This window comes from Scomber japonicus, chromosome 6 (genome assembly GCF_027409825.1).
Source record: "Scomber japonicus isolate fScoJap1 chromosome 6, fScoJap1.pri, whole genome shotgun sequence".
In the NCBI taxonomy this organism is placed as follows: domain Eukaryota; kingdom Metazoa; phylum Chordata; class Actinopteri; order Scombriformes; family Scombridae; genus Scomber; species Scomber japonicus.
The window spans coordinates 20,917,340-20,943,016 of record NC_070583.1 but is presented as its reverse complement, the minus strand read 5'-3'; the positions used below and the strand labels follow the sequence as shown (position 1 = coordinate 20,943,016).

The following is a 25,677-nucleotide window of genomic DNA, read 5'->3' as shown; positions in this document are numbered from 1 at the left end:
AGTGTGGCATCTGTCATAGCCACACATGAAAGAATGTCTACACATTCGTATGATAATTTGTTGGCTTTTTGTACAATCCATGACTTTGTTCTTCATGCGTGTACAGAAATGTACTACCAAACACAGATGATTTCTTGAAATGCGCATAATTTAACCCTCATAAGTGCTCTTTTTGAATTATTCATTTCCATCCCACTTGCACATAACTCTTCATTCATTTGCAAAGTGGAGCAAAGTAAATACTCAAGACAGTCTAGCATTTTAACATACTGAGCCGACTGTGATAACACTAACATAGACCATTGACTCCAATACAAACTTACTAACTACTCTCTTAGTTACAGTCATTTCAAATTTAGCAAAATGTATGTTTTTTTTTATTCTTAGTACCATAATGACTGTGTGTTTTGGTTTTTTTAATGATGTTTGACTACAGCTACTGTTAGATTTGTGTTAAACCACTCATATCCCAGTGTTGGCTTACTTAGTTTTAACAGTTCACTAAATTAAAAGAAATAGTCAAAGAACAAGAGAAGAAGTGCTGTGGAAATTGTGCCACTCCAGTAAGTGGCTGATTGTAGGTACTACAATAAGTGTACAATAAAATGATACGGAGCCAACAGACCCACAGATGAGGTCATACAATACCATCTTAATAGCTGTTATTCTACCAATCAGGTTTTAATAGTGAAATGATTACATCTATACTATATTCCAGTTCACTGGATGCATACTGCTGACATAGTTGTGTAAATATTTGAATAAATTCAGAGCTTGAGTGGTGCTTGTTGGTCTTTCTGTATATTTCATATTTGCTAACCATGAATAGAAGCTATGGTCAGTGAAAGGAAATCCCAGGCTTAGGTTTTTGTTTTAATTATAGAAATATTAACCTGAAGATATTTTAGCATTTTGACATGATTAGTTGATGAATGCCTCAATGGATTGGCAGGAAATTAGCTGGTGATGTAAAGATACCAAAGATTGAATGTTTCCAGCAGTCTCAAGTAGGGTTTGTGGAAACACAAACCTATGTTTTGTTTATTTCTTGTAATTTATTTATGAATAAAATTGATTTATAAACACTCTTTGGGATAATATCTGAGGGCAGATGTCATTTTACACATTAGTAGTTGAGGGCTGTATTTAGTTTACCTACATTAGATTTGTGAAAAAGTTAAGCATTCATCAGAGGGCCAAATATTGTCCAAATTTGACCCACTGGCCAGTATTTGCCTACTGCTGATTTATGCTTTTTCTATTTATGTATCTTGTGATTCTTTAGGTTTTGAATTATTGGTTGGTTGGACAAAGAATGAAATTTCATCTTTGGCTATTGAAATGATAAAATACATTCAAAAAAAATGTTAACAATAAGCCAATTTAATAAAAAAATATTTACAGCCTGTCCACAAATTTCAACATGAATTGTACTCTGTTAGATATCATTTGAAATCATTTTAATGCTAAAGTGTTCCTCTCACACACAAATCCTGCAATGGAGCAGTCATATTGTGTGTTGATGTTGTAGAAGTGAGGGGTCTTCTCTGATTCTCTCATGCTGAATGCAGTCTGCACAGGCTGATTGCCAAATTTGTCTTGGGAGAATGACTTCTCTTTTGCTTCACAGAGCAGCAGATTCCTTATATCAGAGCAAGGCAACTTCATGTTGCAACCAGAAGCAAAGAGTGTTTGTCTATCAGGTCTGTTTTTCACATGTATATTAAATGATTGCATTATGTCTTGTATTAGTTTGTTGGGCTTTTTTCTAAATCAAGCCGTCTTTGTTTGCTGCCTTTTCAACCAAAGTTGATAGATGAAGAACAACCATGCTTTACCCTTTAGCTCTGTTTACGTCCCTGTTGTGTTGCGTTTCAGACAAGAGCTTGTTTTTCCCTTGTTCCTCCTGACAGAACGTCTGTCTCCATTAGAGTACTATTGATGTGCTGCTGTATCAGTCTATATTCCAGCACCTTTGGACAGTTGAGAAGAGGTAATCCTATTGTTCTCCACAATCAGCCACATTGCACACCTCTCTGAGAGTGTAGTATCATTTTGTTGTAAAATGTGTGCTGGCTAAGAAGGTGATTCACTATTTGAACCTATTTTCAATATCTCACATGCATTTAAAATAGCATTGCATGGTTTTCTCATTTGTTGCCAATGGCGGAGGACTGGAAGTTGCCACATATTCCAGCATCTAACAAACTGAGGTCATACATGATGAGTTAATATGCTGACAGTCAGCATAATCTGGAAAAGCATCTTGATGGTTTGCCAATTTTTGCTCCCAGCTGCTTTCCAGAGGACAACCCCCTCTTACATTAGGACTATGATGCACTCCATATGAAAAGCTTGGGTGTTTTCTACTAACCTTTACTTTCATACTTAGGGTTTAGGCTTATAACAGATATCCACTGCAAAAGTATTTTGTATGATTCTTCAGCTAGACGTTGAAGCAAATGAATACAGAAGCTGTCTTGTGACTTATTACAACTTAACATTCTCATCAAAGTCAAAACTAGCTGAGACTATGCTATGGCGCACCTTTTAGAAACAAGCAAACAAGCGCTCCCCACAAATTACTGGCCCGCACCGTTGAGTATTGACTCAAGCTTCAAAGCCTCCTTTGAGGTTGTGGTAGCCTCAGAAAACTGATTTTTTTTTTTTTTGGGGGGGGGGGGGGGGGGTTAAACTTTTTATTCATGAGTGCTTTTTCAAATCACCAGAACAGTAAGCAAAAAGTATAACAGAAAACAAACAAATTAGAAATTAAAGGTCTATATAAGGGCAAATTTGCCTTTTTAAAATACTAAAAAGTACTGGTATGTGTCTCACTGGCCAAATAAACCATTTTTCCTACAGTTTTTTCTGCTAATTAATTTTAGAGCCGTAAGGAGCTTGTCATTTGTCCTAGATGTAGGTGTTTAACGATATTGACAAAGAGGCCTGGTAGGATAATTTTTCTGAAGCTATGAATTTTGTAATGGCCTTTTTAGTCACTGCCCAGCAAGATCTTTAGAAGAAAGGTATCATCTTTACTTAGCCCATCAGGAATATGTCCAAGATAGATGGATGTGAATGTTGTACTGATGCTGAAACCCAGGATTTTTTTAGATGATTGTTTCTAGTTCCTTCCAGAACGTCTGAGTAACGGGACATGAGCATGATCGACAGCGATTTCTTCATACTCCCTCCAGCTTTGTTTATGCTTCTTCTTGGGAGTGACAAAAAAGCGAGTTTTTCCAACAGAAGTCTGTCCAGGTCCATGAGTTGGAGGATGACTGTGTTTCCCAGGCGTTCAACCACATGTCTTGAGTTATTACAATGTCCAGCTCTTTTTCCCATTGTTGTTTTTCGCATAGTCTGTAGTGTCCTTATTTACTGAGGTGATCCTATGGTATAATTTTCTTATAAGGCTTTTATTGCTTCCTGAGTTATAAGCATAAAAAATTGGTAAATGTGTTTTTCTAGCGCTTTTATCCAAAGTGCTTTACAGTGTTTCTGCTGCTCACTCACCCATTCACACACACCGATGGTGGTAAGCTCCCACGCAGGGTGCTGGAGCATCAGGGGTTTTGGAGTTCACAGTATTGCCCAAGGACACTTGAACATGTGGACAGGAGGAGCCGATAATCGAACAAGTGGACGACCCGCTCTACCTCCTGAGCCACAGCCACAGAATTTATGTATAACAATTGGCGGCTCCCTTTGATTAGAACATTTGACCTTTTTTACAGAAATAATGTTGTAAATATTTTTTTAAAAGTCCTACCCACCCAACCCATATGTCTGACATAAATGATCAAAACTACTAAGCTCCCTTTTATAAAAAAAAAAAAAAACTTTTCATATGGCAGTGATGCCAGATTAGACCCATTGTTTGTTTCTGTGATCTTGTGATGCTGGCATAAAGTCAGGGTCATATGCTGGCCATCTACTGGCAGTTTAATCTCTTTTTGGAGTTGGAAACATTTAGCAAATTCCACTGATACTTTAAGTGAGAAATTCACACATTGACTCGCCGTCTGGAATATTTCCCTCTCCTTGATGACACAGGCGAGCAGTGACTGTATTACTGTATTGGTGTGTCTATTAAAGGTAAATCCATAGTCTTCCATTTGACTTTAAAAGATGGGTCACACTGGTATACAAGTGGTATCAGCTCAGTTGATAAATAATAATTCTTGACCTCTGTCTCTCCTCTGGCAGCTGAGAGGTAGAGATTTTCACCATTTTTATTACATATGAATCATGAAACATGCCTATCCCATTCTCTAGGAATAGTGATTCCTGAAAAATTTGTGTTCCAGTTACAGTGAGTTACTATTCCTGAGCCCAGTGTCTATACGCAGACAAGTGGATGGTATTCAGTTGCACTCTCGTACTCTCCACAATGGTCACGGGTTTTGGAAAGACATGACAGATGAGCATTAAAAGGCCTCATCAAAGCTCTGTTCCTCCTCCTATTTCTGAGCTGTGAGTATGACCAGCTGTCAGAAATGCACATGGTGATGATCATCAGCTTCACATGGCTGATAGAGCCTTGTGGTTTGGGATGAATAATAGATACTAAGTGCACTAAACTGCTGAGGTTATGAGTCACTTTGGGGAGGCTAGAGTTAGGCTAAGTTTACCATGCCATCAATCATGAACAAGAACTCTTCTCTGGAACTTTTTTGTTTGCTTGAGGTTAGCTGTAGTGTGGGATGTGTTTTGAAGTGGCGTACCACAATAATTAGTTATTCTGAGCGTGCACTTGAATTTCTCAGTAAGCATTTATTTGGTGATGGGCAGGTTGAAAGCTGTCTAGACATTTAAGTTATAACAAGGCTAAATTTGTTTTGTGAAGGTTTGTTAGATTTCTTTGGTTAAATACAGTATAAGTCATGTCACAGCATTTTAATACAGGTCCTAAACAATCAGTAGAGTTAATGGGGCTTAATAGTCAATAGACTGAGAAAATGTAAAAGATTGTTTAATAATTTAAGCAATTAGTTAAGGATAAATGACCTTTTGAAGATTCCAACTTCTCAAATGTGAGAATTTTTTTTTCTGTTTGTCTCAATGTAAAGTGAAGCTTCATGTTTTTGTTTTTTTTTATTAACAGGACCACCCTAGAAGCGCCGCAGCGGTCTTTTAGCCTGTGGTCATTCATAAATTCATATGCCGATCCTTTCCAGTTCCAGAAACTGCTAAATTAGTGCCTCAGACGAATTAACTTTTTTTTTTTTTTTTACACACCCAGACAGCCTTATCTTTAACTGTGACCTTACCATCCATGGCCTAGAACAAAATATTTCCACACTCTGCTTTTCTGATGACTCAGGGTCATAATTATCCACTCTAGGCTGCTCTGCGTGTCTTCATTTTCATTTTCAAACAAAACATATCATTGGTTTAATTTACAGAAGGGCCAAGAGGGTGCATACTATAGCCTATAAAACATTTAGAGCGCCCACTGCTGGCTGAGATGGAAAACAACAACAAAAACAAACTGTCTAATACGCTATGGGTGACATTTTAAAATCCAAATGCGTTAATTATAGTTCGAAATCGAATAAAAAGTGACAGCCCTAATGTGTATTGTGCTTTCAGGCAGTTCACATAATCCAGTCTGTGGTCAGGGTTCTTTGTGTAAGCATTCTAGTATATAGTTGACCCTATCCACCAGCTTGTCAAGTGCAGACCACTGTTCTATAATACACTCCAAGCATCTTTTAATAACTAATATTGGAGAGACCCACCTATGCTGTGTAGGTTCAGCCTCAACTAGTCAATTCCAGCTTTTCCTCTGCATTCTAAAAGATTTCCCTCTCTATACCGGTGTCTTTGATGTCGACTCTTGAGAGGCAACTCACTGCTGGAGACCACTGGATCCTCCACTAATGATCTCTACCCGGGCTGGGGTTACTGCTTTCATGTCTTGCATAATAGTTGCATTTTTCTCCTTCAGATATCAGTCGTACATAGTGTTCTTTTTTTTTCTGTTCAACGGGTCATCTGATGATCGGAGGGAAACCGGGGGACCTTGTGTTGTTGTGATTGTGGAGACGTTCAAGAAAGTAGACACTTGAACCCTTGTGGTGGTGGATGATCTTTCTAGTGTTGTTGTAGATTCACAAACAAGGCCTTATGCTGAACCAAACGCTGCATACAGCCGAGCCTTTGTTTAATAGTAAAATCAGCTTCAACGTGATATGTACACTCTGGTCTATTTGTAGTATAGTAGCTTTGTGCACAGTGCCGGATGAATGAGTAGACAGAAGCTGTTTCATTTACATTTAAGATGTGTAATAGTGGGTAATACTCATCCGCTGTATGTTAATTGTGAGTTCAGTTGGTGTGAGACAAAGAAGCATCCATTACTTTGTTCTTCAGTGTTGTTGATAGGCACCATCATTTAACTGGACTTACATGTTGAATGTCAGACATTACATTGACACACTCATTCTGGTCAGGGAAAGTCATGCTACTGTTGCCTAATACTTTTAACTCCTGTTTTGCAGCTACATAGTTTAAGTAAGTTTAATGTAGTTGTTGTGATCAGTAGTGTTTGACTGTCTCTCCCTGTACGGTCTTCATATTAATATATTATACATTGGAGGAATTATCACCACAGCTAAATCATCTTGATTGATATGTCCTGTGGTCCATTCAGAATTGCTATAATAAAGCTAGCACATAATATGCCAAGAAAGAATGGGGAAAAAGTTAAACTAGATGTTTGGGTCTGTTAAAACCAAACTGGTGTATTAAATTACCATATAGTAATTGTTCACATAAATCTTGAGTATTGGCCTTTAAAAAGTCTGATAATGTATTCTGATAATAGATCATTCTCAAATTATTTTAACATCTAAGAACATGTTTTCACCTTATAATTATATCTTTAATCCAATCTGAACTCAAGCTGCTTTAAACATAGAAAAGTTAATATTATATTAGTGATAATTTTTTTCTGAAGGAACTATACAGTAGTTAATTGAGGTACAAGGAAAATTACACTATTACATTTGACAAAAACGTCAAATCCAATTGTTGCAAATTTGTTAAGAGTCACATATAATGAACTTAATGCGTATCACAGCAAATGGGTCTCTGTCATTTTTGTGCCTTCAGGTTTTTTTTCCTTTTTCTTTTCTTTTTTCTGCACTACAGCTGAAAGTGATTGGCAGTGATTGTAGTCAGTTGTGACACCTGGACAGCATCAGCAGTCTGAAGTGTTGCTGTGGATCTGTAACCGTAGTCTCACCTGCCAAATTGCACCAGCAATATTGAATGGCCTTTCAGTGTATTGGATGTCCAATCCAATCACCTTCTAAATTGAGTGCAGATAGAACTGGGTTTAATAGCTCCGTTCCAGTGATGAGAAAGCAGAGTATTCTGTTTAGCTGAGCTCTATGCAAGCAATCTACATTTCTGAAATGCCTGTGGTGAGAGCAGACATGGATTCAGCAGTAGCCCACATTTTACTGATAGACGGTATTGCCTGATCCAGTATTATTTTGGCCTGGAGACGAGCAGATAAGGATCTCATACCACAAAGCTACATTCATATTCCTTTTAAATACATCAGCATACATCAGTGAAGTCAGTTTACATATATATATACAATATTCAGTTTAGATATACTACTATCACAACACACCTTTCAGGAAGTACATTAATAATGTTTTGTTTTGCACATTAAGTAGGTTGTTAGTCTAAATAATGATCTCTTGACATCATGTCTTTAGAGTGTATGTGCTTCCAAGTCTTTTGTTGTCATTGGATCATATCCCAACAAATTGTTCCTCTCATTGAAAGAGAAATTGGCATATATTGTGTTTTGTTTGTGAAATTTGCAGCAATTTTGGCAGAAATGTCAAAGACAAATTTGTTATCTACTGTAGCTAGATTACCTGTGTGGAATCGAGCCTGCGGAATCGAGCCTGCGGACTTGATAAGAACACAGGTTATTATGTCTGGTTGCTTCTGCAGACCGGACATTCCTTTACTATGAAACCCCAGTGGTTTAGTTTAATATCAGGGTCACAACCTTGGCAGTACATGAAGTTACACTGAGAGGAAGCCAGCCTGACCACAGTGCTGAGTGCTTTTTATTTTGGTCATAGTCATCACAAAGTCTAGACATGGCAATTCACCCCTCCAATCTCTGGCCTCCTTTCAGACAATCTAAGCTTGGTGCTCTTTTCTGTCTTCTCTGTGTGGTTGTCAGAGTGTCTACACCCTCAAATAGCTTGGGGCATGTTTTTACTTTTCAACGTGCATGCAAAGCTGCCTCTGGAGCATATGATGCAGGCTGCAACTGAGCAGATGTCGCTGTGGCCACACTCTCATCCATTCTTCCCTTTCCCTTTCCTACTCTGTTCCCTCTGCCAGTTCCATCATCTTAAAATGAATCCAGTAGTGCTGTCACTGCTGACGTTATAGCCACACGACATCACTGGTGCTATGACAACAGCAAGTCCAGCCTCTTTCTCATTTACAGGTCCATTTTGGGCTGTCGCTGAATGTTCCAAATTATGCGCTGCAACACATTAAGGCTGCAACCTTTCAGCCCTTGTTGCCCATTAGGTAATGTTAACATTAGTTTCATTTGTGTAATACTATTGTTACAAATCCTGCTCTTTAAATGACAAGTAAGAGAAATGGAAGCTAGATTATGTTATTTAAAACCAAATGTGGTGAAGTTTACATTTAAGATGCTGCTGATCCCAAAAAAAAAAAAAAATCAAGTATAAATCTGACACTGAATATTGAGATAGTCTTGATCTAATTATTATTTGTGTTTATTTTTTGTATGATGAGAGGCAGCAAGATTTATAATAAACATGATGATTCTCATAGGGGAGTGAAGGGGCAATTACAGAGGAGACGAGGGAGGGAGCACACATTCCTGCTAGCAGTAGGTTTGTAGTTTAGGGGGGTGGAATTATAGAATGAAGGAGGGAGCAAGAAGGGAGGGAGGGAGCAGAGAGTGTGAAAGAGTCAGCAGAAGGAGGAGGGGGATTTACAAACAGTCACTCCCCCCCCTCCCTCCCTGCCTCCCTCAGTTCTTCAACTCATCCTTGCTTACAGGAGTCAGTCTGCTGTGGACTTGCAGGAGGAGTATCAATAATCCCCTCATGTGGAGCTTGCAATTTCCCCCTTAGTGATGCATGGGATTTCTCTTGGATACTGTGGGGGGAAAAAAACAGAAGTGACACTTCCTGGTTGCACACAGTAACGTAAGTCGTTGTATTTGCTGCTGTTTATTTTTGCCTCTTTGCAACATTGTGTGTTTGGCTGTGTGTTTATTAGATAAAAGAGACAAATGGCTCTCCTTCCTTTAAACCTCCCACTTTAAAAAAAAAGAGAGGTGCCAAATAACACGAGTTGTAGTCCCACACACTGAGTCAATGTGTGGCCTGTAAGCATAGGTTTCTGTGTATTTCAGAGTGTAGTTAATTTTATAAGATGCAACATAAGCTCTTGTGAATCATGTTGTGCCTTTTGGGGGTTGTACTTTTAGGATGAATTATCTCTGGGTGCAGTGTTCTCATTAGTTTCCATCAGTTTAGTTTCCATGCTCTCATCCTATAATTTCATGTTTTTGTGTCCATATCCTGGGGTCTTCACAGCATATGTTTAGGGTGGGGTTTCCACCTCATGTCTGTACCTGTAGCACTCCTGTGTAAGGCACAACTTTACCGACAACTGCAGGCAGTGAGCCATTGTATTGCTCTTCATTCACTGCTAGACGCAAACAATACAGCTTGTGTCTGTGTCGTTGTAATGACAAAGCAGTGGTGGTGGTGGCGGTTTTGTGATGCTAAGGAAGAGAGATGATGAATTGCAAATGAAAGAGATGGTCAAAGTCAAGGAGAATTCCCAGAACGCATCCTGGAGGGGGAGGCAGGAGGGCTATATGATGTGTGAGTTCATTCAAAATCCGGCTTTGTGTTTGAAAGCCCACTGTGTGACTCCTGCGGTGGGGAGAAGGGCGAGAAATGGTCATCTGGTGTCATAGTTATGGAAATGTATTGACCGTTCGAGGCTTAGCAGGACAGGAGGTCAGGCTCAGGCTTTCAGGCTTGTAAATCTTGACAATGCCCCTGTTATGACTGCAAGAAGCACAAATTCACACTTTTTTATAGCTATTTAAGCAACATTGGTCCAACTGTGGGACACATGGCATTATTTTCAGGATCACTTATACCCATTCTGACCTTTTTTAGTTGTAAAATTTAAAGATTTACCTTTTTTTAAATGAAGCCAGGGGTATGACTAATCAAAAAGGTTTGAAGAACCTTCCCTTTTTTGGGTACATGATTTTCAGGCTTGTGCACAAAGATGGGGTGCCTGGTAAGAGGTTAAAGCTTTGTATGAAAATCACATGCAATGCAAGCCCTGTCCTCCAAATTCCACCTAACAAAATTATTCTCCGGTGAGGAAAATAATTGTAATCACAGACTGGTTTGCATGGTTTTGTGTCATAAGCCTCCCTTAATTGAAAGGCACAGTGTGCAGTGGAACAAAGGTTACATTGTAGACTTTAAAAGCCAGCAGAGTACATCTGAGATCAGGTGGTCTTTCAGATACTTAGCTTATTATAAAAGTTAAGACTATATATGTAGCAGAATTTAGCATGACGGCACATGCAGCTCTACAATGAGTGTCTTATAGTCACTCTGCTTGATACCACACCACACAAACCAGTGCACTTTGCTTAACTTTGTTCTGGGATTTTGTTACTTGTATTCATGTTCACCTCAAGGATATGTTGTGTGGCCTGCAGCTGCAGTTATTTTAACACAGGAAAGAGCCAAAGAAATGCTCTTTAAAAAACTGTGATGAATGAGAGGAACAGTTATCTTTATCACCCAGGATATTGGAGCCTTAAAATAGGATGGTTCTGTGGTCAGTATTAAAGCCAGTAGTCTGGTATTGAATACATGCTCTTTGTTTGGCTTACAAATCACCTGTATACGTCTCTGTTTTTAGGTTTAGTAATGAATGGTATAGTTGTTTTGCTTAAGGCGCATGCCAGTTTGTTTCCATTCAAATGCATGTTCCACGATCTCAACATGTGGAGCTGCATGAGCTTCAGCTTCCAAATGTTTTCTTTGCTTACAGTTAAACATTATTATCAGTCATGGATGTTTGGTCTGCCTCTGAATTAACGCTTACTAAGCTGTAGTGGAAGAATAACGCGTGTTTTTTGTAATGTATTTGTATGTGTTTTTCTCTAGATGTTTTCAAAGAAAAGATGATGTACAGCTGTTTCCAACATTAGAGCCATGACTTTTCTAGGTGTTTTCATTTGATCTGATACTTAAAACGACATAAAACAAGGAGAAAGAGACAGAAACATACTATGGTATACCATGTGATTGTCATGATTACATGGTACTGCTTGGCTGCTGGGATGTGCCCTTAACTTGCAAGTTTGACTTATCTTTTGCTTCCTGCTAGGCTTTTAGATGTTAAAGGTACCAGCTAACCTTATCTGCAGTAAAATGATTAGTAAAGTACACCAGAACCCGTCTTACACAGTGAGCTGGAGAGCTGCAGTTACTTAAATGTAAGATTAAGTGGGATTTTTCCAGTCATGAAATATGGGTTAAATTTGTGATACCTTGTGTGGAATAGTGACCTGTGAATTATTCTGTCACAGCAACATTGCTAGTGAATTTCCTCCCAAGAATTGTTTGTTTTTTGACTTAAGAAACCACCAATCCCTGAAATATTGTCACATAGCATCTATATCAAGGCTTTGGTCATATTTTGATTTCTATTGGTATGGGCCAACCCTAGCGATGCATCAGCATGGAAGCAATTAGAAAGGAAATGCTGATTTTGCAGCTGAAATTAATTATTACCACTAACTGTACAATGTGCTGACATTTAACTTGATCTGCAGACACATGAAATGATCTTGAACTGCAGTGTCCTCCTCCTACTTAGATACCTTTTGTACAAACCTAAGTGTTTACTGCATGGCCTTCAAAATGCAAAACCTGGTAAATGGGTGAAGGTGGTGGAGTCCAGCTTAAATGTGAATTAAGTGGCATTTTACCAGAGGGCAATAAAAGAGTCCTGTAGTGGAAACTGTTATCAGGACTGCTTGGAGCAAGAGGACACATTTTCTACCCAGCTTTGTGTAGTCATGTGTGTCGGGATCCAGCTCGGCTCTGCTTCAGTGCACAATGCAACACGGTGAAGAGCTGGGAGCTCCAGGGGTGTTATGGTTGAGGTAGTGCTCAGGGATGACTTCTCCACGGGTTCAGTCCACAGATATGGTTTAGATCAAATCTCCTCAGTGCATGTAAACGATGGACACATTGGGTATAACTGGTGACAGACGAACTGCACTTGATTTTTGAAAGCATTTATGTGGAAACTTAACTTTTCTCCATTTTACTTTAAACCTTATTTCTTTATGTGGAGTTGAGGAATACTGCTGCGCTCTCATCTCATCTGAGCCTGCGAGGATTGCTGTCCCTCCTTCAGTATTTGAAACATTAAAAGTTTAAAATACTAAAATGTTTATTTCCTGCTCATTAATATTGGAATCAAACTTACTTAAATGGGCCTTGATGTTGACCCAGATGTGTTTTTGATTGTGTGCCTGTACTTGTGGTGCTACATAAAAGGAGCACACTCAAACCAAAGCCATGCTTGGTATTCCCACTCACTGACCTGGAAGCAAATTATTGCCTCAGTGGATGAAGATCCTGAGTGAACCAGATTAGAAAACACATTTCCAATGCAGGATTGCAGCTCCACTCTGTCATAGGCATTGTGTTTATTCTGCTGCCAGGAAAGGGACATTCAGGCCTAGACAAGTCCACTGCCATACTGAGATTGGTAGGTGAATGGCTCACCCCGCAGTGGACTGGCTTCTGGTCTGAAGACATCAACATCTATTCAGTACGTTTTTGTTGTTTTGCTGGATAACTGAATAAAGCTCTTTGAATAAAGGGCATTTGATTAGATTTGAATTGTATACAATGCAAAGATCTTCAAGCTGAGCTCAGTGGAAGTGTGTGGATCAAGGCTGAATGGTGCACACCCTCCGATTTATAAAATATACTTGAGCACAGATGCAATTGCAAACATGTTTTATCTTTGTATATGAAATTCTCCTATTGTAAAATATTAGCTTTTATTTTTACATGGTTTCTCTGTGAGGTTTTCCATTGCAGAAAATACTTTTTTTCTGTTCATCTGCACCTAAAAGATCAAATATTGACACTATCTTGCATCAAGTGGAGGCCACACAGGCAGTTCTGGGAGAGGATGGCACCATGATTTACAACTTAACCACATGCATAAATATCTAATTAAATCTTGCATCATCCAATACCAGTGCACAGTAGATAATGTTGCATGCGTGCACCAGTTTACCATGTCAATACCAGACAGTATTATAGTAACCACTGCAACCCAGCATTGACACAGTCAATCACAAATCTATAATCATAAAACTGTCGAGCACATTTGTGTGAAAGGAAAATTGTTGGGTGTGTTTGGAGTCAGCTTGTGGAGGGAGCAAATTGTAAAAGTCAGGAATGTGAAGCATGTAAAGGCAGACTAATGTTGATGCTCCGGGTAGCCACGGGAGACCTTTTCACTGACAGTGACAGTTACAGGCAATGAGAAGGTCATCTTGTGAGTCTCTTGTGATTGTGGTTGTGATATTTTGTCAAAGCGGCTGAAGCCTTTTTTATGCTCTTCTAAGATGAATACTTCAGTCACAAACTGTTGTGTATTGATCTTGAATTCTTGTGTGATCCTGCTGTCACTGGTGGGGAGTATTTCCTCAGCATCTGATTAAGTTTTCTTATTGAGAGTTAAGTTTGAGTGACTTTTTTTTTTAAAAGGATTTACTTTCACTTTGATCCAAATCTGTTTAAATGAGTGAGAATAGATTAACAGATATCTAACATCAGATTTTCAGATCTAAAATAAATTATAAGGAACAAAGGGTAAAGGATCATTGATGCTCTGACACAGTGTCCTCCATAATCACTCTACATTTTGAGAGAATGAACAGTTAAATCAGAGCCCTATAATTTGTAAATGTTAATTAAGTTTGGACATTTGCTTTCATTAAGATATTAAAAATAACTCCTACATTTATCTATCTGACTCACCAAAGAGGGTTAATTTGCATCCTTCATTTTCAATGCCACAATAGTTAAAGTGGTATAAAGACAGAAATTGCCCTGCTCAATATTAAAGATGAAACAGCAACAACAACACAAATGCATTCCCCCACACAAGTGAAGTCAGAGGAATCCCCACAACCTGTACCCACCCCCTCCTGTGTCTTAACAGTGGTCTGTGGTTTACACATACTGCCAATTAACAGCTGTTTAAGGACTTCAAAGGTTGTCGATGAGGAGCTAAAGAGCTGTAAGCAGGATGTGGTCTGATAGCACTTAGGCTGTGACCCTCTGGACAAGCAAATTGCTGACATTGGTGATAAAGATGAAAGTACAAAATGACACCCTAAAATCTTCTGTTCAGCTAGTGTTGAAAAGTAAGTAAAAAAATCAAACAAGAGTTGGGTTGTAAGTGAATTGATTTTATATTATATTGAGTTCCATTTTTATTTTTTCTATTCTTACTGCTGATTTCACACATATGTACCAGAACTAAAGTCAAGACACAGAGATCGAGTGAAGAAATATCTGTACATTTTTATCTTTGAATTTTTTACAAGTGGCCAAAGAGGTTCCTAAACCTATAGAATGAACAAACCACCAAACTTGCATCTGCTGTGGACAAACCCCCACATAGCTTTAACACCATCAGAAGCAGTGACCCTTTGCACACAGTGGTGCCCCAGAGAAAACACTGGCCGGGACAATAGTGAAACCAGGCTAAACAACACCAGCTGCTGCTCAACAACAGGTTCCACAATTGGAGCCTGTGGATTTATTTAAAAAAAATAAAGAACCTGGGGTATTGATATATCCAAGCCTTTGTGCAAATAAAGCTATGGTTTACACAGTTTTTAAAGTGAACAGACACTGCAGTACCTCCTCACACAGGCCTGTGTTCAGTAAACTGGGATGAGAGTGCAAAAAGTAATGTATTTGTAGCAACAGTAGGCTAAAATAAGTGCCAAAAGATACACCCTGGTTACGCCTCTAAATATTGTTCTGCTCAAAACTATTTGTTATGAAAAGTGGGAAAAGTTTGATGAGAGCATGCAAGGCAAATGTTCTTTTACGTCAACCCTCAGACTTAGAATCCACATCATCTTGGGGACATTAACGCCTACTTGGGTGTACAATTTAGCTCAAATGAAACCCTTGTCAGTTTTAAATAATGTCAGGCTACTAACACACCAAACGCTTCCACCATATTAGGCCTTATACCCTGAAGCATAAAAAACAAATGTCCTACTTAGCCTAGTGTAAAGCATCAGTTTGCATAAAAAAAATCTACTTTTGTACTTAAAGTTATTCATCTAATTGATAATCTGTCTACAGTATCCACCATTAACAGCAGTGGTTGCTGCCTTGCCTGGTTTCACACAAGCTTTTCGTCAGCCATTATTCTGCTTGATATGTGCTGGCATTTTTCTACAGGCTGCTCTCCTACATTAACACAGTCCTATAACACTGTTCCACCTGAGCCTCTCATGACGAGGTCAGACAGGTCACGCACAGCAGCAGCATTTGCAGTTGTTCTCTAAAACATGAAAATCTACTCTGCAATGTGCAACCTCTGACTAGGTGGCTCGGCTTATTGTCGTCTGTTTTTGTTGTTGCTGAAATATGTTGTTCAAAGTAGTTGTTGCTACTGCTATTATGGTATAGATATATAGGATAGTAACTTTTTTTATCAGTGCAGTTGTTTAAGCCAGATTTGCTGTTGAAAATGGAAAACTTTAAGTGAAACTATTAGCAATGGCAACCGGATTATACAGACCAATATTACTTTATTTGTTCCATTTTTCCAATCACTGTATTTTCTACAGATACATTTAAAATAAAGCTGTACAAATCTCAGCTGGATGAGCCAAATACTGGCAGGGCATTTGCTTCTTGATGCATTCTGTGCCACAACTTGGCCCAAAGCTATTCAAAACAAGTCAAACTGCTTTTATAATCACTGAAAGCCTCCTTTCCAGCTGTTTCCTATTCGGGGGTTTCTAGGGCTACAGATACAATTCAAAAGAATACTCTTTGGCTACATGACAGTTGTCTACAGTTTTCATTTTGAGCTACTATAAATGAAGACTGGAGGAAGTGTTTTGTTCATCCACCTCCCAAGTAAATGCTCCTCTGGTATGGATGTTTCTCACCGACATGAAACATTTGAAAGAGGATGCATGCTCTGCTGATGCTAAAATTTCCCCCCCTGGCCTAACAGAATCCTGAATACAGTTGAATACTCTTGGGAGCGAGCTGAAAATGAGTCAGGAGAACAAGAGTTTGCTGTTTGGTACCTCCATTTGCATAGAAACATATGACCGTATCAGTGGGGAAATGTGAGCTGTTCTGGGTGTAGTTTTTTCAGTGTTAACCCCCTCCCCCTCCTCCTCCATGCAGCTACCTGTGTCATTATCTCTAGAGGCTTGAGTGTTCAGATTACAGGGTTTTGTGTTGGAGCTTGTAACTAGTTGGCCAAGTGCATTCTTGCCTTTCACCAGTGTAGGTAGGTTAAATGAAAGGATTGCATTTGCACTGGTTACAGAGATATGAGGAGTTAAAATCAAACTGTCTAAATGTTAAACCCAACTTGTGTGTCATTGTGTCCAATTTATGCACCAAAGTCGTTCCCAACACCTTCAGCCTTGTCTGGTATATTACAGTAGTGTGGTTAGTTTACATGGAGCACATGTGTGTGTATATGAGTGTGTGACCAGGTGTTTCATACTGTAGGTTCTACCTTGTTTTGAAAGTCCATAACTCAAATTTTGGCCATGGGGCAAGAATTTTCATCGTTTCTGCAAATGATACAGGCAACTTGACATTTTTGTCCTTGGGGATCATAGGGAGAAGAAGAGCAGGTGGGTATTTGGACATTTTTTCTTTGTTCCTGTTCTAACAGGCCCAAGTATTTGTCAAATATAAGCTGGGCCTTTTAAGTGGTCTTTAATAACAAAAGGACCTTAAATCTAGCTGTCACATATTTTAGGGATGACAAAATCCTCCTGGCATATGGAATGGAAATTTGAACATGAGACCCCAAAACAGGATCAGATATCGTCAATATTGTTGTGGAATAGAGTGGTTCTGGCATTAATCAGAATGTGTGACATTTATGGTTCAGTACTGTCATGCAGATGTTAAAGATAAATTCTAGATAGTATTTTTGGGATGTCTTTCTTACCATAAATCTAGATTTTGTTGACTGCGAACTGAAATAAACCTAAAACTACTGTGTTTTTACATTTACCCAATTTGTAACATCATGAAAATAGAAGACATATTAGTCTGGATCCAACACAAACTAATAATTTTTACTGGCCTGCACCTGACAGCTGATGGGTTGGATGATAAATTTTAAGTAAAAATGAAATGGATGGCAGTAAAAGAAGAGATAGAGAAACAAGACTTTATCACACAGTATATTAGTGTGATTTAAAAAAAAAAAAAAAAAAATTAAGCATCTATTCTGTAATGCACTCTGGATTATTATGACAAAATGAAGGTGAAATGCCCTAATGCATCAGATTTATTTTCATTTAAAAGCAGTCTGATGCTTTTTTTAGAATCATGTACTAACTATCTTAAATTGTGTTAGCTGTGGTGAATTTCTGGGCTTGTCTGTGCCGTTGTGTTGTTAATCTTGAGTAACAATAAAGCCATTCTTCTTTCTGATCTGTGGGTGGCTGGAATCTCCCAGGGTTATGTATTTCATTAAGGGGTTGTAACAGATGAATCCTCTAAGACTTCTGCAGTCCTGTGCTGTTTCACACACGACCAGCTGAAAATGAGGCGACCAATTTACCTGGGTCCTCACTCTGTCACCCTGCCAAATTACCAACAACAATTTCCAATCTTATTGTTTATTTCTGCTTATTTATTTGTGTATGAAGGGCGATAGTAACGAAGCAGGACAGAGACTGGGATGCTTTCATTGTTAATGTCTTAGCGGGTATTTCTAGAAGAACCCACTGAGTGTTACTGGGGACATGGTGCTGTGGAACATATTTTCTAACTCATGCATTTCTTTCTCATGTATTAATAAAGAGCTTATAATGTATTTGGTGCACCAGCAGCATTGCAGCTTTAGAGAATATAGTGCTGGAGTCAAGGCCATTATAACCATGTATTAAGATATTCTGGTAACTTAAATGTTGTAAAATGTTTTATTCTAGTATTTCTTTATTTTTGGCACATTTTAATGGTTTTTCCAAGTCAGCCTTGACTATCTGCATTCAGGCATCTTAAAACCTTTGGTGCAAATCACTGTGTTCAGAGGGAATCAATGTTCTGCCATCCCCTTGAAAGAGGTGAAAGCAGCTTGCTGATTCATCATGCACCCAACAGCAAAAAAGATTTTACTGTAAACTGAGCTTTTCTCTCTTTCTGCAAGTATAAGCTAATGATCGTGTGAGAGATCAAGATTTAAATCTGTTTTTTGTCCCTGTGTATTTGATAATTTGATAATGGCTGAGTGGACTGAGGGTTCTTAGGGTTGTCATGTGAGTATAATGTGAGGCATAGTTTGACTTTGTGCACAGTTTTACGTCACTGTCCTTTTTTTAATTGTGGGCTTTTCTTTGACGTTTTAAAACTTGTCTTTTTGTTTGCCTTCTTTCCAATGATAGTAGCATTTCAATGTAGTCACAGTTCTGCAGTAGCTTTTTAGTGTGCGTGTGACAATGTTAAAAAAATGAAATGGCTATTTTCAGGCATGCAAGGGGCATGAATGGCAGTGTCTGTCAGTCTTGTGGTCCACTACTTTGATCCAGACTCAAATATCTTAATAACTATTGGATGGATTGCCATTAAATTGTGTACAGATAGTCCCAGACAAGGAATCTGACTTTGGTGATTCCTTGTTTTATAGTATTGTGAAATGATATTCATATCACCCTTAAAATAAAAATTGTGATCAAAAATTTCAGTTTCTCCAATACATGGTTTTTGATCAAATACTCTAAAAACAAATGAAATGGCCATCTGCCTCAGTTGTAATTTGTGCCTAGCATGCTAGCATACAAAAGTGGTACAACATGATAAACCTTACACCTGTTTACCATGCTGGTGTTGGCATTTAGCTCAAAGCACTGCTGCGCCTAAATACAATCTCACAGAGTTCTATGCCTGTAGGCTCTTAGTCTTGATTAATATTTTTGCTCATTTTGGTGCTTTGGATGACCAGCTGGCTCACAGATTTTAGGCCTGAACAAATTAGGCAACCCACTGTGCATTGACCTTGGATTTTACAGCAAAACCTACATATACCGAATGAGGAAACCACATCCTCGGCTAGTTAAACCCTTCATATCTGCTTGAAACATTTATTTCTGGCCAATTTCACAACATATGACTGTTGGAACTAAGATTCTAGTGTTTTATTTCAATGTATGTACAGTGTTATGAAGACTTAAAAGTCACAGAGTTTCAGAGTGGCGATCAGGGTTCAGATATACTGGACATTTTGTTTTACCGACATCTGCAGAGTCATCAAACTTTTACCGAACACATATGGGGAAAAAATAAAGGATACTGTGTTGGAATGGCCACAAACAAGCCCAGATAAAGCCTTTGGTGCAATGTCTTTGTAAGCATGTTTGTATCCCTTGGTGAATCTTTACTGTAATGAGAGTAACATTTCATAGCTCAGTTCCGCCTCCTTGTCGTTTTTGTTCTTTTCCCCGGACCATTTTGGACTGAGTGTAACATGCAATAAACTGCTGGGTTATAACAAAATGAATTAACTACCATCAACATCAAACATTGTGCATTGCAGTACCAGTGAGGGGTGAGCAGTGAGCAGAATGAAGAGGGGAAAGGGAGTAACATAAGGTAGAAAATGGGGTCAGCTCCAGTTTACGTAACGGCCCTCTTCACAGTAAGCCTGAGTGCATGCAGTAGCAGAGGGTTGGGCTCCCACTCATCTGCATCAACTATACACGCAAAAACACTGCACCCCCCAAAGGGTCTGTCCTAAAAGGAGCGGAGCGCACATCAGGAGGCACAACAGCCAACAATGTGTTTAGTTAATCTTCTGTCCCATCTGTTGATGGTCCCAGGCCTGGAACAGGACCTTTTTGGAGCAGGCTATCCAGCCTGAAGGCAGGTAGATGGAGTCCAAATGTGCACTATGGTGAAAACTTATGGGACCCCCTCCTGCTCCCTGCCCCCATTAATGTAGGAAGGTACAGATGACAACAATGATGCATGGATAGGTTGGTGTGGTGCACTTCAGCTCTAAATAACTCAAGTTCACTCAGGCTGTCACAGCGCTCATATAGTCATTACGTTCCCTCCACTTCACACAAGCTCATGTGCATGCTGAAAGGGGCTGAGTGGATCATTTCCTCTGTCAAACTGAGGGTGGTGTCTTTCTAGCTGGCTTGAACAAAACAGTGTTTTTTTGTTTTTTTCTTTAGGAACATGAGTGATGAACAAGTCGTACAATAAATCAGGGTCATGTTACAATTTCTCCACTGCTCTGCTTTCCTTATTTCGACTCTTTGACCTCCTTTTCTGATCAGCTGCAGGGTTGTTTGAGGGGAAAGTCTTTGCCGCCCAAATCTGTGTGATTTTGCAATTCCATAAAGAGACTTAAGTTAAAAGACAAGATACAGAAGTTATAATGAGGTTACAGCAAAAAAAAAAGTTAAATCAAAATTTGCAATGAAAGGCTTTTGTGATCAGTGAAACAAAGTAATTGAAGATGAAGGCGTACAATGTGCTGTGTCAAACACTCTTGGACCAGTGATTATCTCAAAACAGAATCCTAGTTCTAGTTTATGAATGCTCAAATTGGTTTTAAAGTAATTGATGATCTGTATTATCATGAATAGAACTAAGTGTTATTCAAGCTGTCTGGATACATTTTTCACATGGGTTGTGCTCTCTTAAAATAAACAAGGCTTCCAAAAAAAAAACTTCAGCCGTGTGTGTAAAACTTTTTTGACCATTACATAATACCCAAGAAATACCACATTAAATTTCCATTTTCAGCTGCAGATATCTTTAAACATGAGCTAGTACTTAACGATAACATAACTGATAGAATTTCTCTCTTGAATGTTTCTGTTTTCAGGGCTTTGTGGATCAAAACAGCAACTGAAGGACCATACTATCTGAAGATCCAGTGACAAACAAAATGCCAGAAAAAGCATTACTATCCTGCAGGTAATACAACATTTGTGCATGGTTCTGTTGTTTTGTGTCTTTACACATTTCCAAATGAACACATTATATTTTTGTATAGGTTATATATTCTTTTGGAGTATATATAAGTTTTATGTTTTCTTCCCTTCAGCCTCTGAACCATGGGAAATGTCGAGAGCCAGAGCGGGGACCATGCCCTCTACGGTAACGAACATGGCTATTTGTCACGCAAGCACATGTCCCGGTCTCTTCGAATCTCTAACAAGCAATCCAGACGCTCTCGACATGCTTCATCAGGGAAAATAGAGCACAGGAACTCTGAGACGAGCACACGCTCAAGTAGTACCCCCAGTATCCCACAATCCCTGGCTGACCATGGCCTTGAACCCTTCAATGAGACAAATATCCTCCCTGACTTTGGAAGTCCCATTTGGGTGGACCGCGTGGCCATGAACCTGCGGCCTGTTTCCTTTCACAATGACCTGGCCAACCCCTCTGTGCACATGAATACAATGCATATAACTCTACCTGGCCCCACTGCAGAGGAGGTGCAGGACGAAGACGTGTACACAGGTGAGGTAACTTACCTCCAGAAAACCCGGGACGGCTCCAAAGAGACCGTCAGTTTTAAGAAGAAGAGATCTAAGTCTGCAGACATGTGGCGAGATGACAGCCTGGAGTTTTCTCTTTCCGACCTCAGCCAAGAGCACCTGACTAGCACAGAGGAGATCATAGACACGGCTAATGAGAGGGATTTTACTGACTGCGAAGGACACCTGCAGTCCAGCCCCACAGACTCTACTGACAGGGCAAACTCCCTGGACGAGCTGTACAGCCAGAAGAGTTCTGCCTGCAGGCAACCCCATGACCGTTATGCCAAGTGGCGGGATGCCAACAGGGCTATCAGGGAGGGTGATGATGATAAGATGCTCTCGCCGTCAGAGGAGGATGGGAATACCTACGGTGCATACACACTTCCCTGCCGGCGTTCCCACTGCCTCTCTGAAGGCCTGAGCAGCCACCAAGCTGCCATGTGTTCCAGTATGCAGGGCAGGAGGGCACAGACAATACAGGTAAGATGTAGAGCAATTTCACATTTGTGCTGATCTTTCACACTACTGATTTGATTCAAATAGACTTACTGAAAAAATGGCACAATTCATAGAATCAAAGTACTCTATCCGTGACATTGGTGTTAATGTATATATGTATGTAGTAAGTTTTGTTTGATATTCTCTTGAGTTTTTGAAATGTCAGAGACCTGAACTGCTGAAGCTGTGTCACAGTTAGTATGTGCTATTTGGACAGAGTTTGAAAAGCTGTGCAGAATCATAATTTAGTCTGGTGGCATCACCACTAAGACAGCTCCTCTCATTCAAGTCCCCCCCCCCCCCCCCCCCCCCTCCCATTTTGTCTGAGCATTTCCTCTGCTGCATTCACCTCACAGATAATAAGCTGCTGAAACAGCTTAAATGTAAAAAAAAAAAAAAAAAGAAAAGCTTGTGTCAGGCTGGCGATGTGTGTTTCCTGATGAAACTGTTGTTTTTCTTGGGAGAGGAGACTACGATGGCAGGAGGGGGAGCAGAGCTTAAAGTCACTCCCTGTTTGAAATGCCTGAGTCTTTTGTTATGATAATGAGGGGGGGTCTGTGGAAGAGTGTAACAGTAAAACGTGTATGGTGGCCCTGTCACTACGGGGCACCGTCAGCCATGGTGAATGGAGCTTTGGAGCGCATGATTTGGTCATGTGACCAGATGGAGATACCGAGCTCGGTGAAACCCCCTTTATCTCCCAGGAGCCTTTGGCCATGTGGGTAGGAGAGGGCAGACCCTGTGGTGCCACAGGGAGGGCAGGCTGCACTCATACAACAGCAGACACTTTGCTGTGAATAATTAGTTTTGAGCAGAACCTCAGGACTAAGCAACCCATGGACTCTCTTGTTAGGCTACTGTAGTCAGTTTTTTCAACATGTTTGATTCAGAAGAACAGCTCTAACCTGTATCTGCAGTATTCGTCACTCAGCGTAGGACTTGTTGACTGGCTGTTCTCTTAGTGATGAAAAAGTTGTGGTTACCATGCCATCTCACCTGTCTTGTGCTTCTGCTCTGACGCAGGATGTCACTGCCGGGGAGGGCAGTGAGTACGAGGACAGTGGCATCGATGGGGTGACAGTGGAAGCAGAGCACCAATCCCGACGCTACAAGACCATGTCAGCCTCCTTCTCCGTGTGCTCGGCGGCCGGCAGGAGCATGTTTGCCGGCAGTGACAGCGGCAGCAGCAGTGGCGGCGGGGCCAGCGAGTGCGTGCAGGGCGTGTATGAGAACTTTCGTCAAGAGCTGGAGATGAGCACCTGCCAGACTGAGAGTTTGGAGGAGGCGGGGTCAGCTCTAAGTGACGAGCAGAGCACTATGAGCTCTGCCTACCAGTCTGACCCTTTGCTCAGTGTTGCCCAGGGGATGGTGCGCAAAGCTGGCCGGCTTGCTGTCAAGAACTTCCTTGTACATAAGAAGAACAAGAAAGTCGAATCAGCCACGAGGCGCAAGTGGAAGAGTTACTGGGTGTCCCTGAAAGGTTTGTTTTGCCCTCAGTGTGTCCATAGCATTTATGCTTTATTCCACAACCTCAGCATCAACACACTCTTTCAATACAGCACATTGATTTTTTTTTTTTCTTATGCAAATATACTTGAAATCTAATCTATTTCAATTAAACCAAATTTTAATTTGAGCTCATTATGAGCCTCATTATCAAATTGTACTTGACTGGGTTTGAAATCAAATCAGTACTATAATGATCATGATGCCTTCCTTTGCCATGCTGCACTTCTTAATATTGGCCACTGGAGAGCAGAATGAAATTGCTAGTGTAAATCTGGCATTAAAAAAAAAATCAGAAGTGTCATTGTTAGTTCCTTGAGATTGATTCAAGCTGGTTTCAATGCAAAAGTGAGCATTTTATAAGTAATGAAAAACCTTGTTTTCCCAGGGTGCACTCTGTTCTTCTATGAGACTGATGGCCGTTCAGGGATTGACAACAACAGTATTCCAAAGCATGCCATCTGGGTAGAGAACAGTATTGTCCAGGCTGTACCAGAGCATCCCAAAAAGGACTTTGTGTTCTGTCTCAGCAATTCTCTAGGAGATGCCTTTTTGTTCCAGGTAAGAGAATGCTTAAATGTCACCTGGTCTGTGAATAATTGCCATACTCTCCTAAAGGCAAGTATTACCTTGACCTATATGTACAGTTCCTGCTCTTTTCAAATCTGATTTGCTGTTATAATTAGCAGTGAATCAACACAGGAAAAGCTAATAAACAGCTTTTTGTTTCGAATGCCAACTCGCTGGTGTGTTATTTAACCTCTGACCTTTTGCTGTCTGTCCCCGTGCAGACCTGCAGCCAGACAGAGCTGGAGAACTGGATCACAGCCATCCACTCGGCGTGTGCCACCGCTGTCGCCCGCCAGCACCACAGAGAGGACACGGTGCGGCTGCTCCGTGCTGAACTCAAGAAGCTGGAGCAGAAGATTGACATGGACGAGAAGATGAAGAAGATGGGAGACATGCAGCTGTCTGCCGTCACTGATACCAAGAAAAGGAAGACAATCCTGGATCAAGTAGGTTTTATTCTCCCTTCATATTTTAACTTGTCTTCCTCATTGCTCCCTCATTTCCCACTCATGTCAGACAGTTATTTGGGGTTTTAAGAAGTATTATCCTGACTCCGATGGCAGGAATTTGAATGTTTCTCTGAGGTCGTAGAAACTTTTTTAGCATGAAGTTAAAGTTTGAGCTTCTGATGCAATTACATTTACTCACATTTTATCAGCACTTTTCTTTGCAGATTATATTTTCACTTTCCTTTTCCCTATTTTTTGAACTTTCAAGTAAGCCGTATACAATAAAACATTATTATTTTAGTGAGACTAATATTTGAACATTACATTTGACCAATTGGATAACAAGAACACTGTGATTATTACCTGTACTTTACTGGTATCACTGTTGCTTAGAATATTCATAGAAAATATGATACAGTAAGAAAGTGAGCAGAGCAGAAGCAGTGTTTTCAAGTCTTGTCATATTTACATTAAGGCTGATAGTAAGTCAAATTGGGTCAGTTCTCCATGCAAAATATTTACTGGTGATTCATTTCATTCAGAATAGCCCTTATTGCAATGCAAATGTGTTCACAGCAGTCCCAGCTTAAGTGAACTTTTCTGAGGTGATGAGCAACATAACAAGCCAGGATTGATGATTTTTTTTCATAGACATGGAAAAGGTTTGTCTTTACTTAGTTAAGTGGCTAAAACAACTCAAGGAGCATTACATCAGCCTAAAAGCTCTGTCCATCTGCCCACTGCTCCCACTCACTG

At 39.9% G+C, this 25,677-nt stretch overlaps 1 protein-coding gene across 1 annotated transcript in view; it reads left to right on the top strand.

The window, feature by feature from the left end:
- Positions 1–9,194: 9,194 nt before the first annotated feature.
- The window catches only part of tiam1b (TIAM Rac1 associated GEF 1b), a 36,717-nt gene continuing 20,234 nt past the window's right edge, over positions 9,195–25,677 (top strand). Inside the window, exons 1-6 of the mRNA XM_053320570.1 lie at positions 9,195–9,233; positions 21,235–21,326; positions 21,457–22,378; positions 23,420–23,876; positions 24,291–24,463; positions 24,694–24,918. Coding sequence (XP_053176545.1) covers positions 21,467–22,378; positions 23,420–23,876; positions 24,291–24,463; positions 24,694–24,918 — 1,767 coding nt within the window. The 5' untranslated portion in view covers positions 9,195–9,233; positions 21,235–21,326; positions 21,457–21,466. The remainder of the gene's footprint in view (positions 9,234–21,234; positions 21,327–21,456; positions 22,379–23,419; positions 23,877–24,290; positions 24,464–24,693; positions 24,919–25,677) is intronic.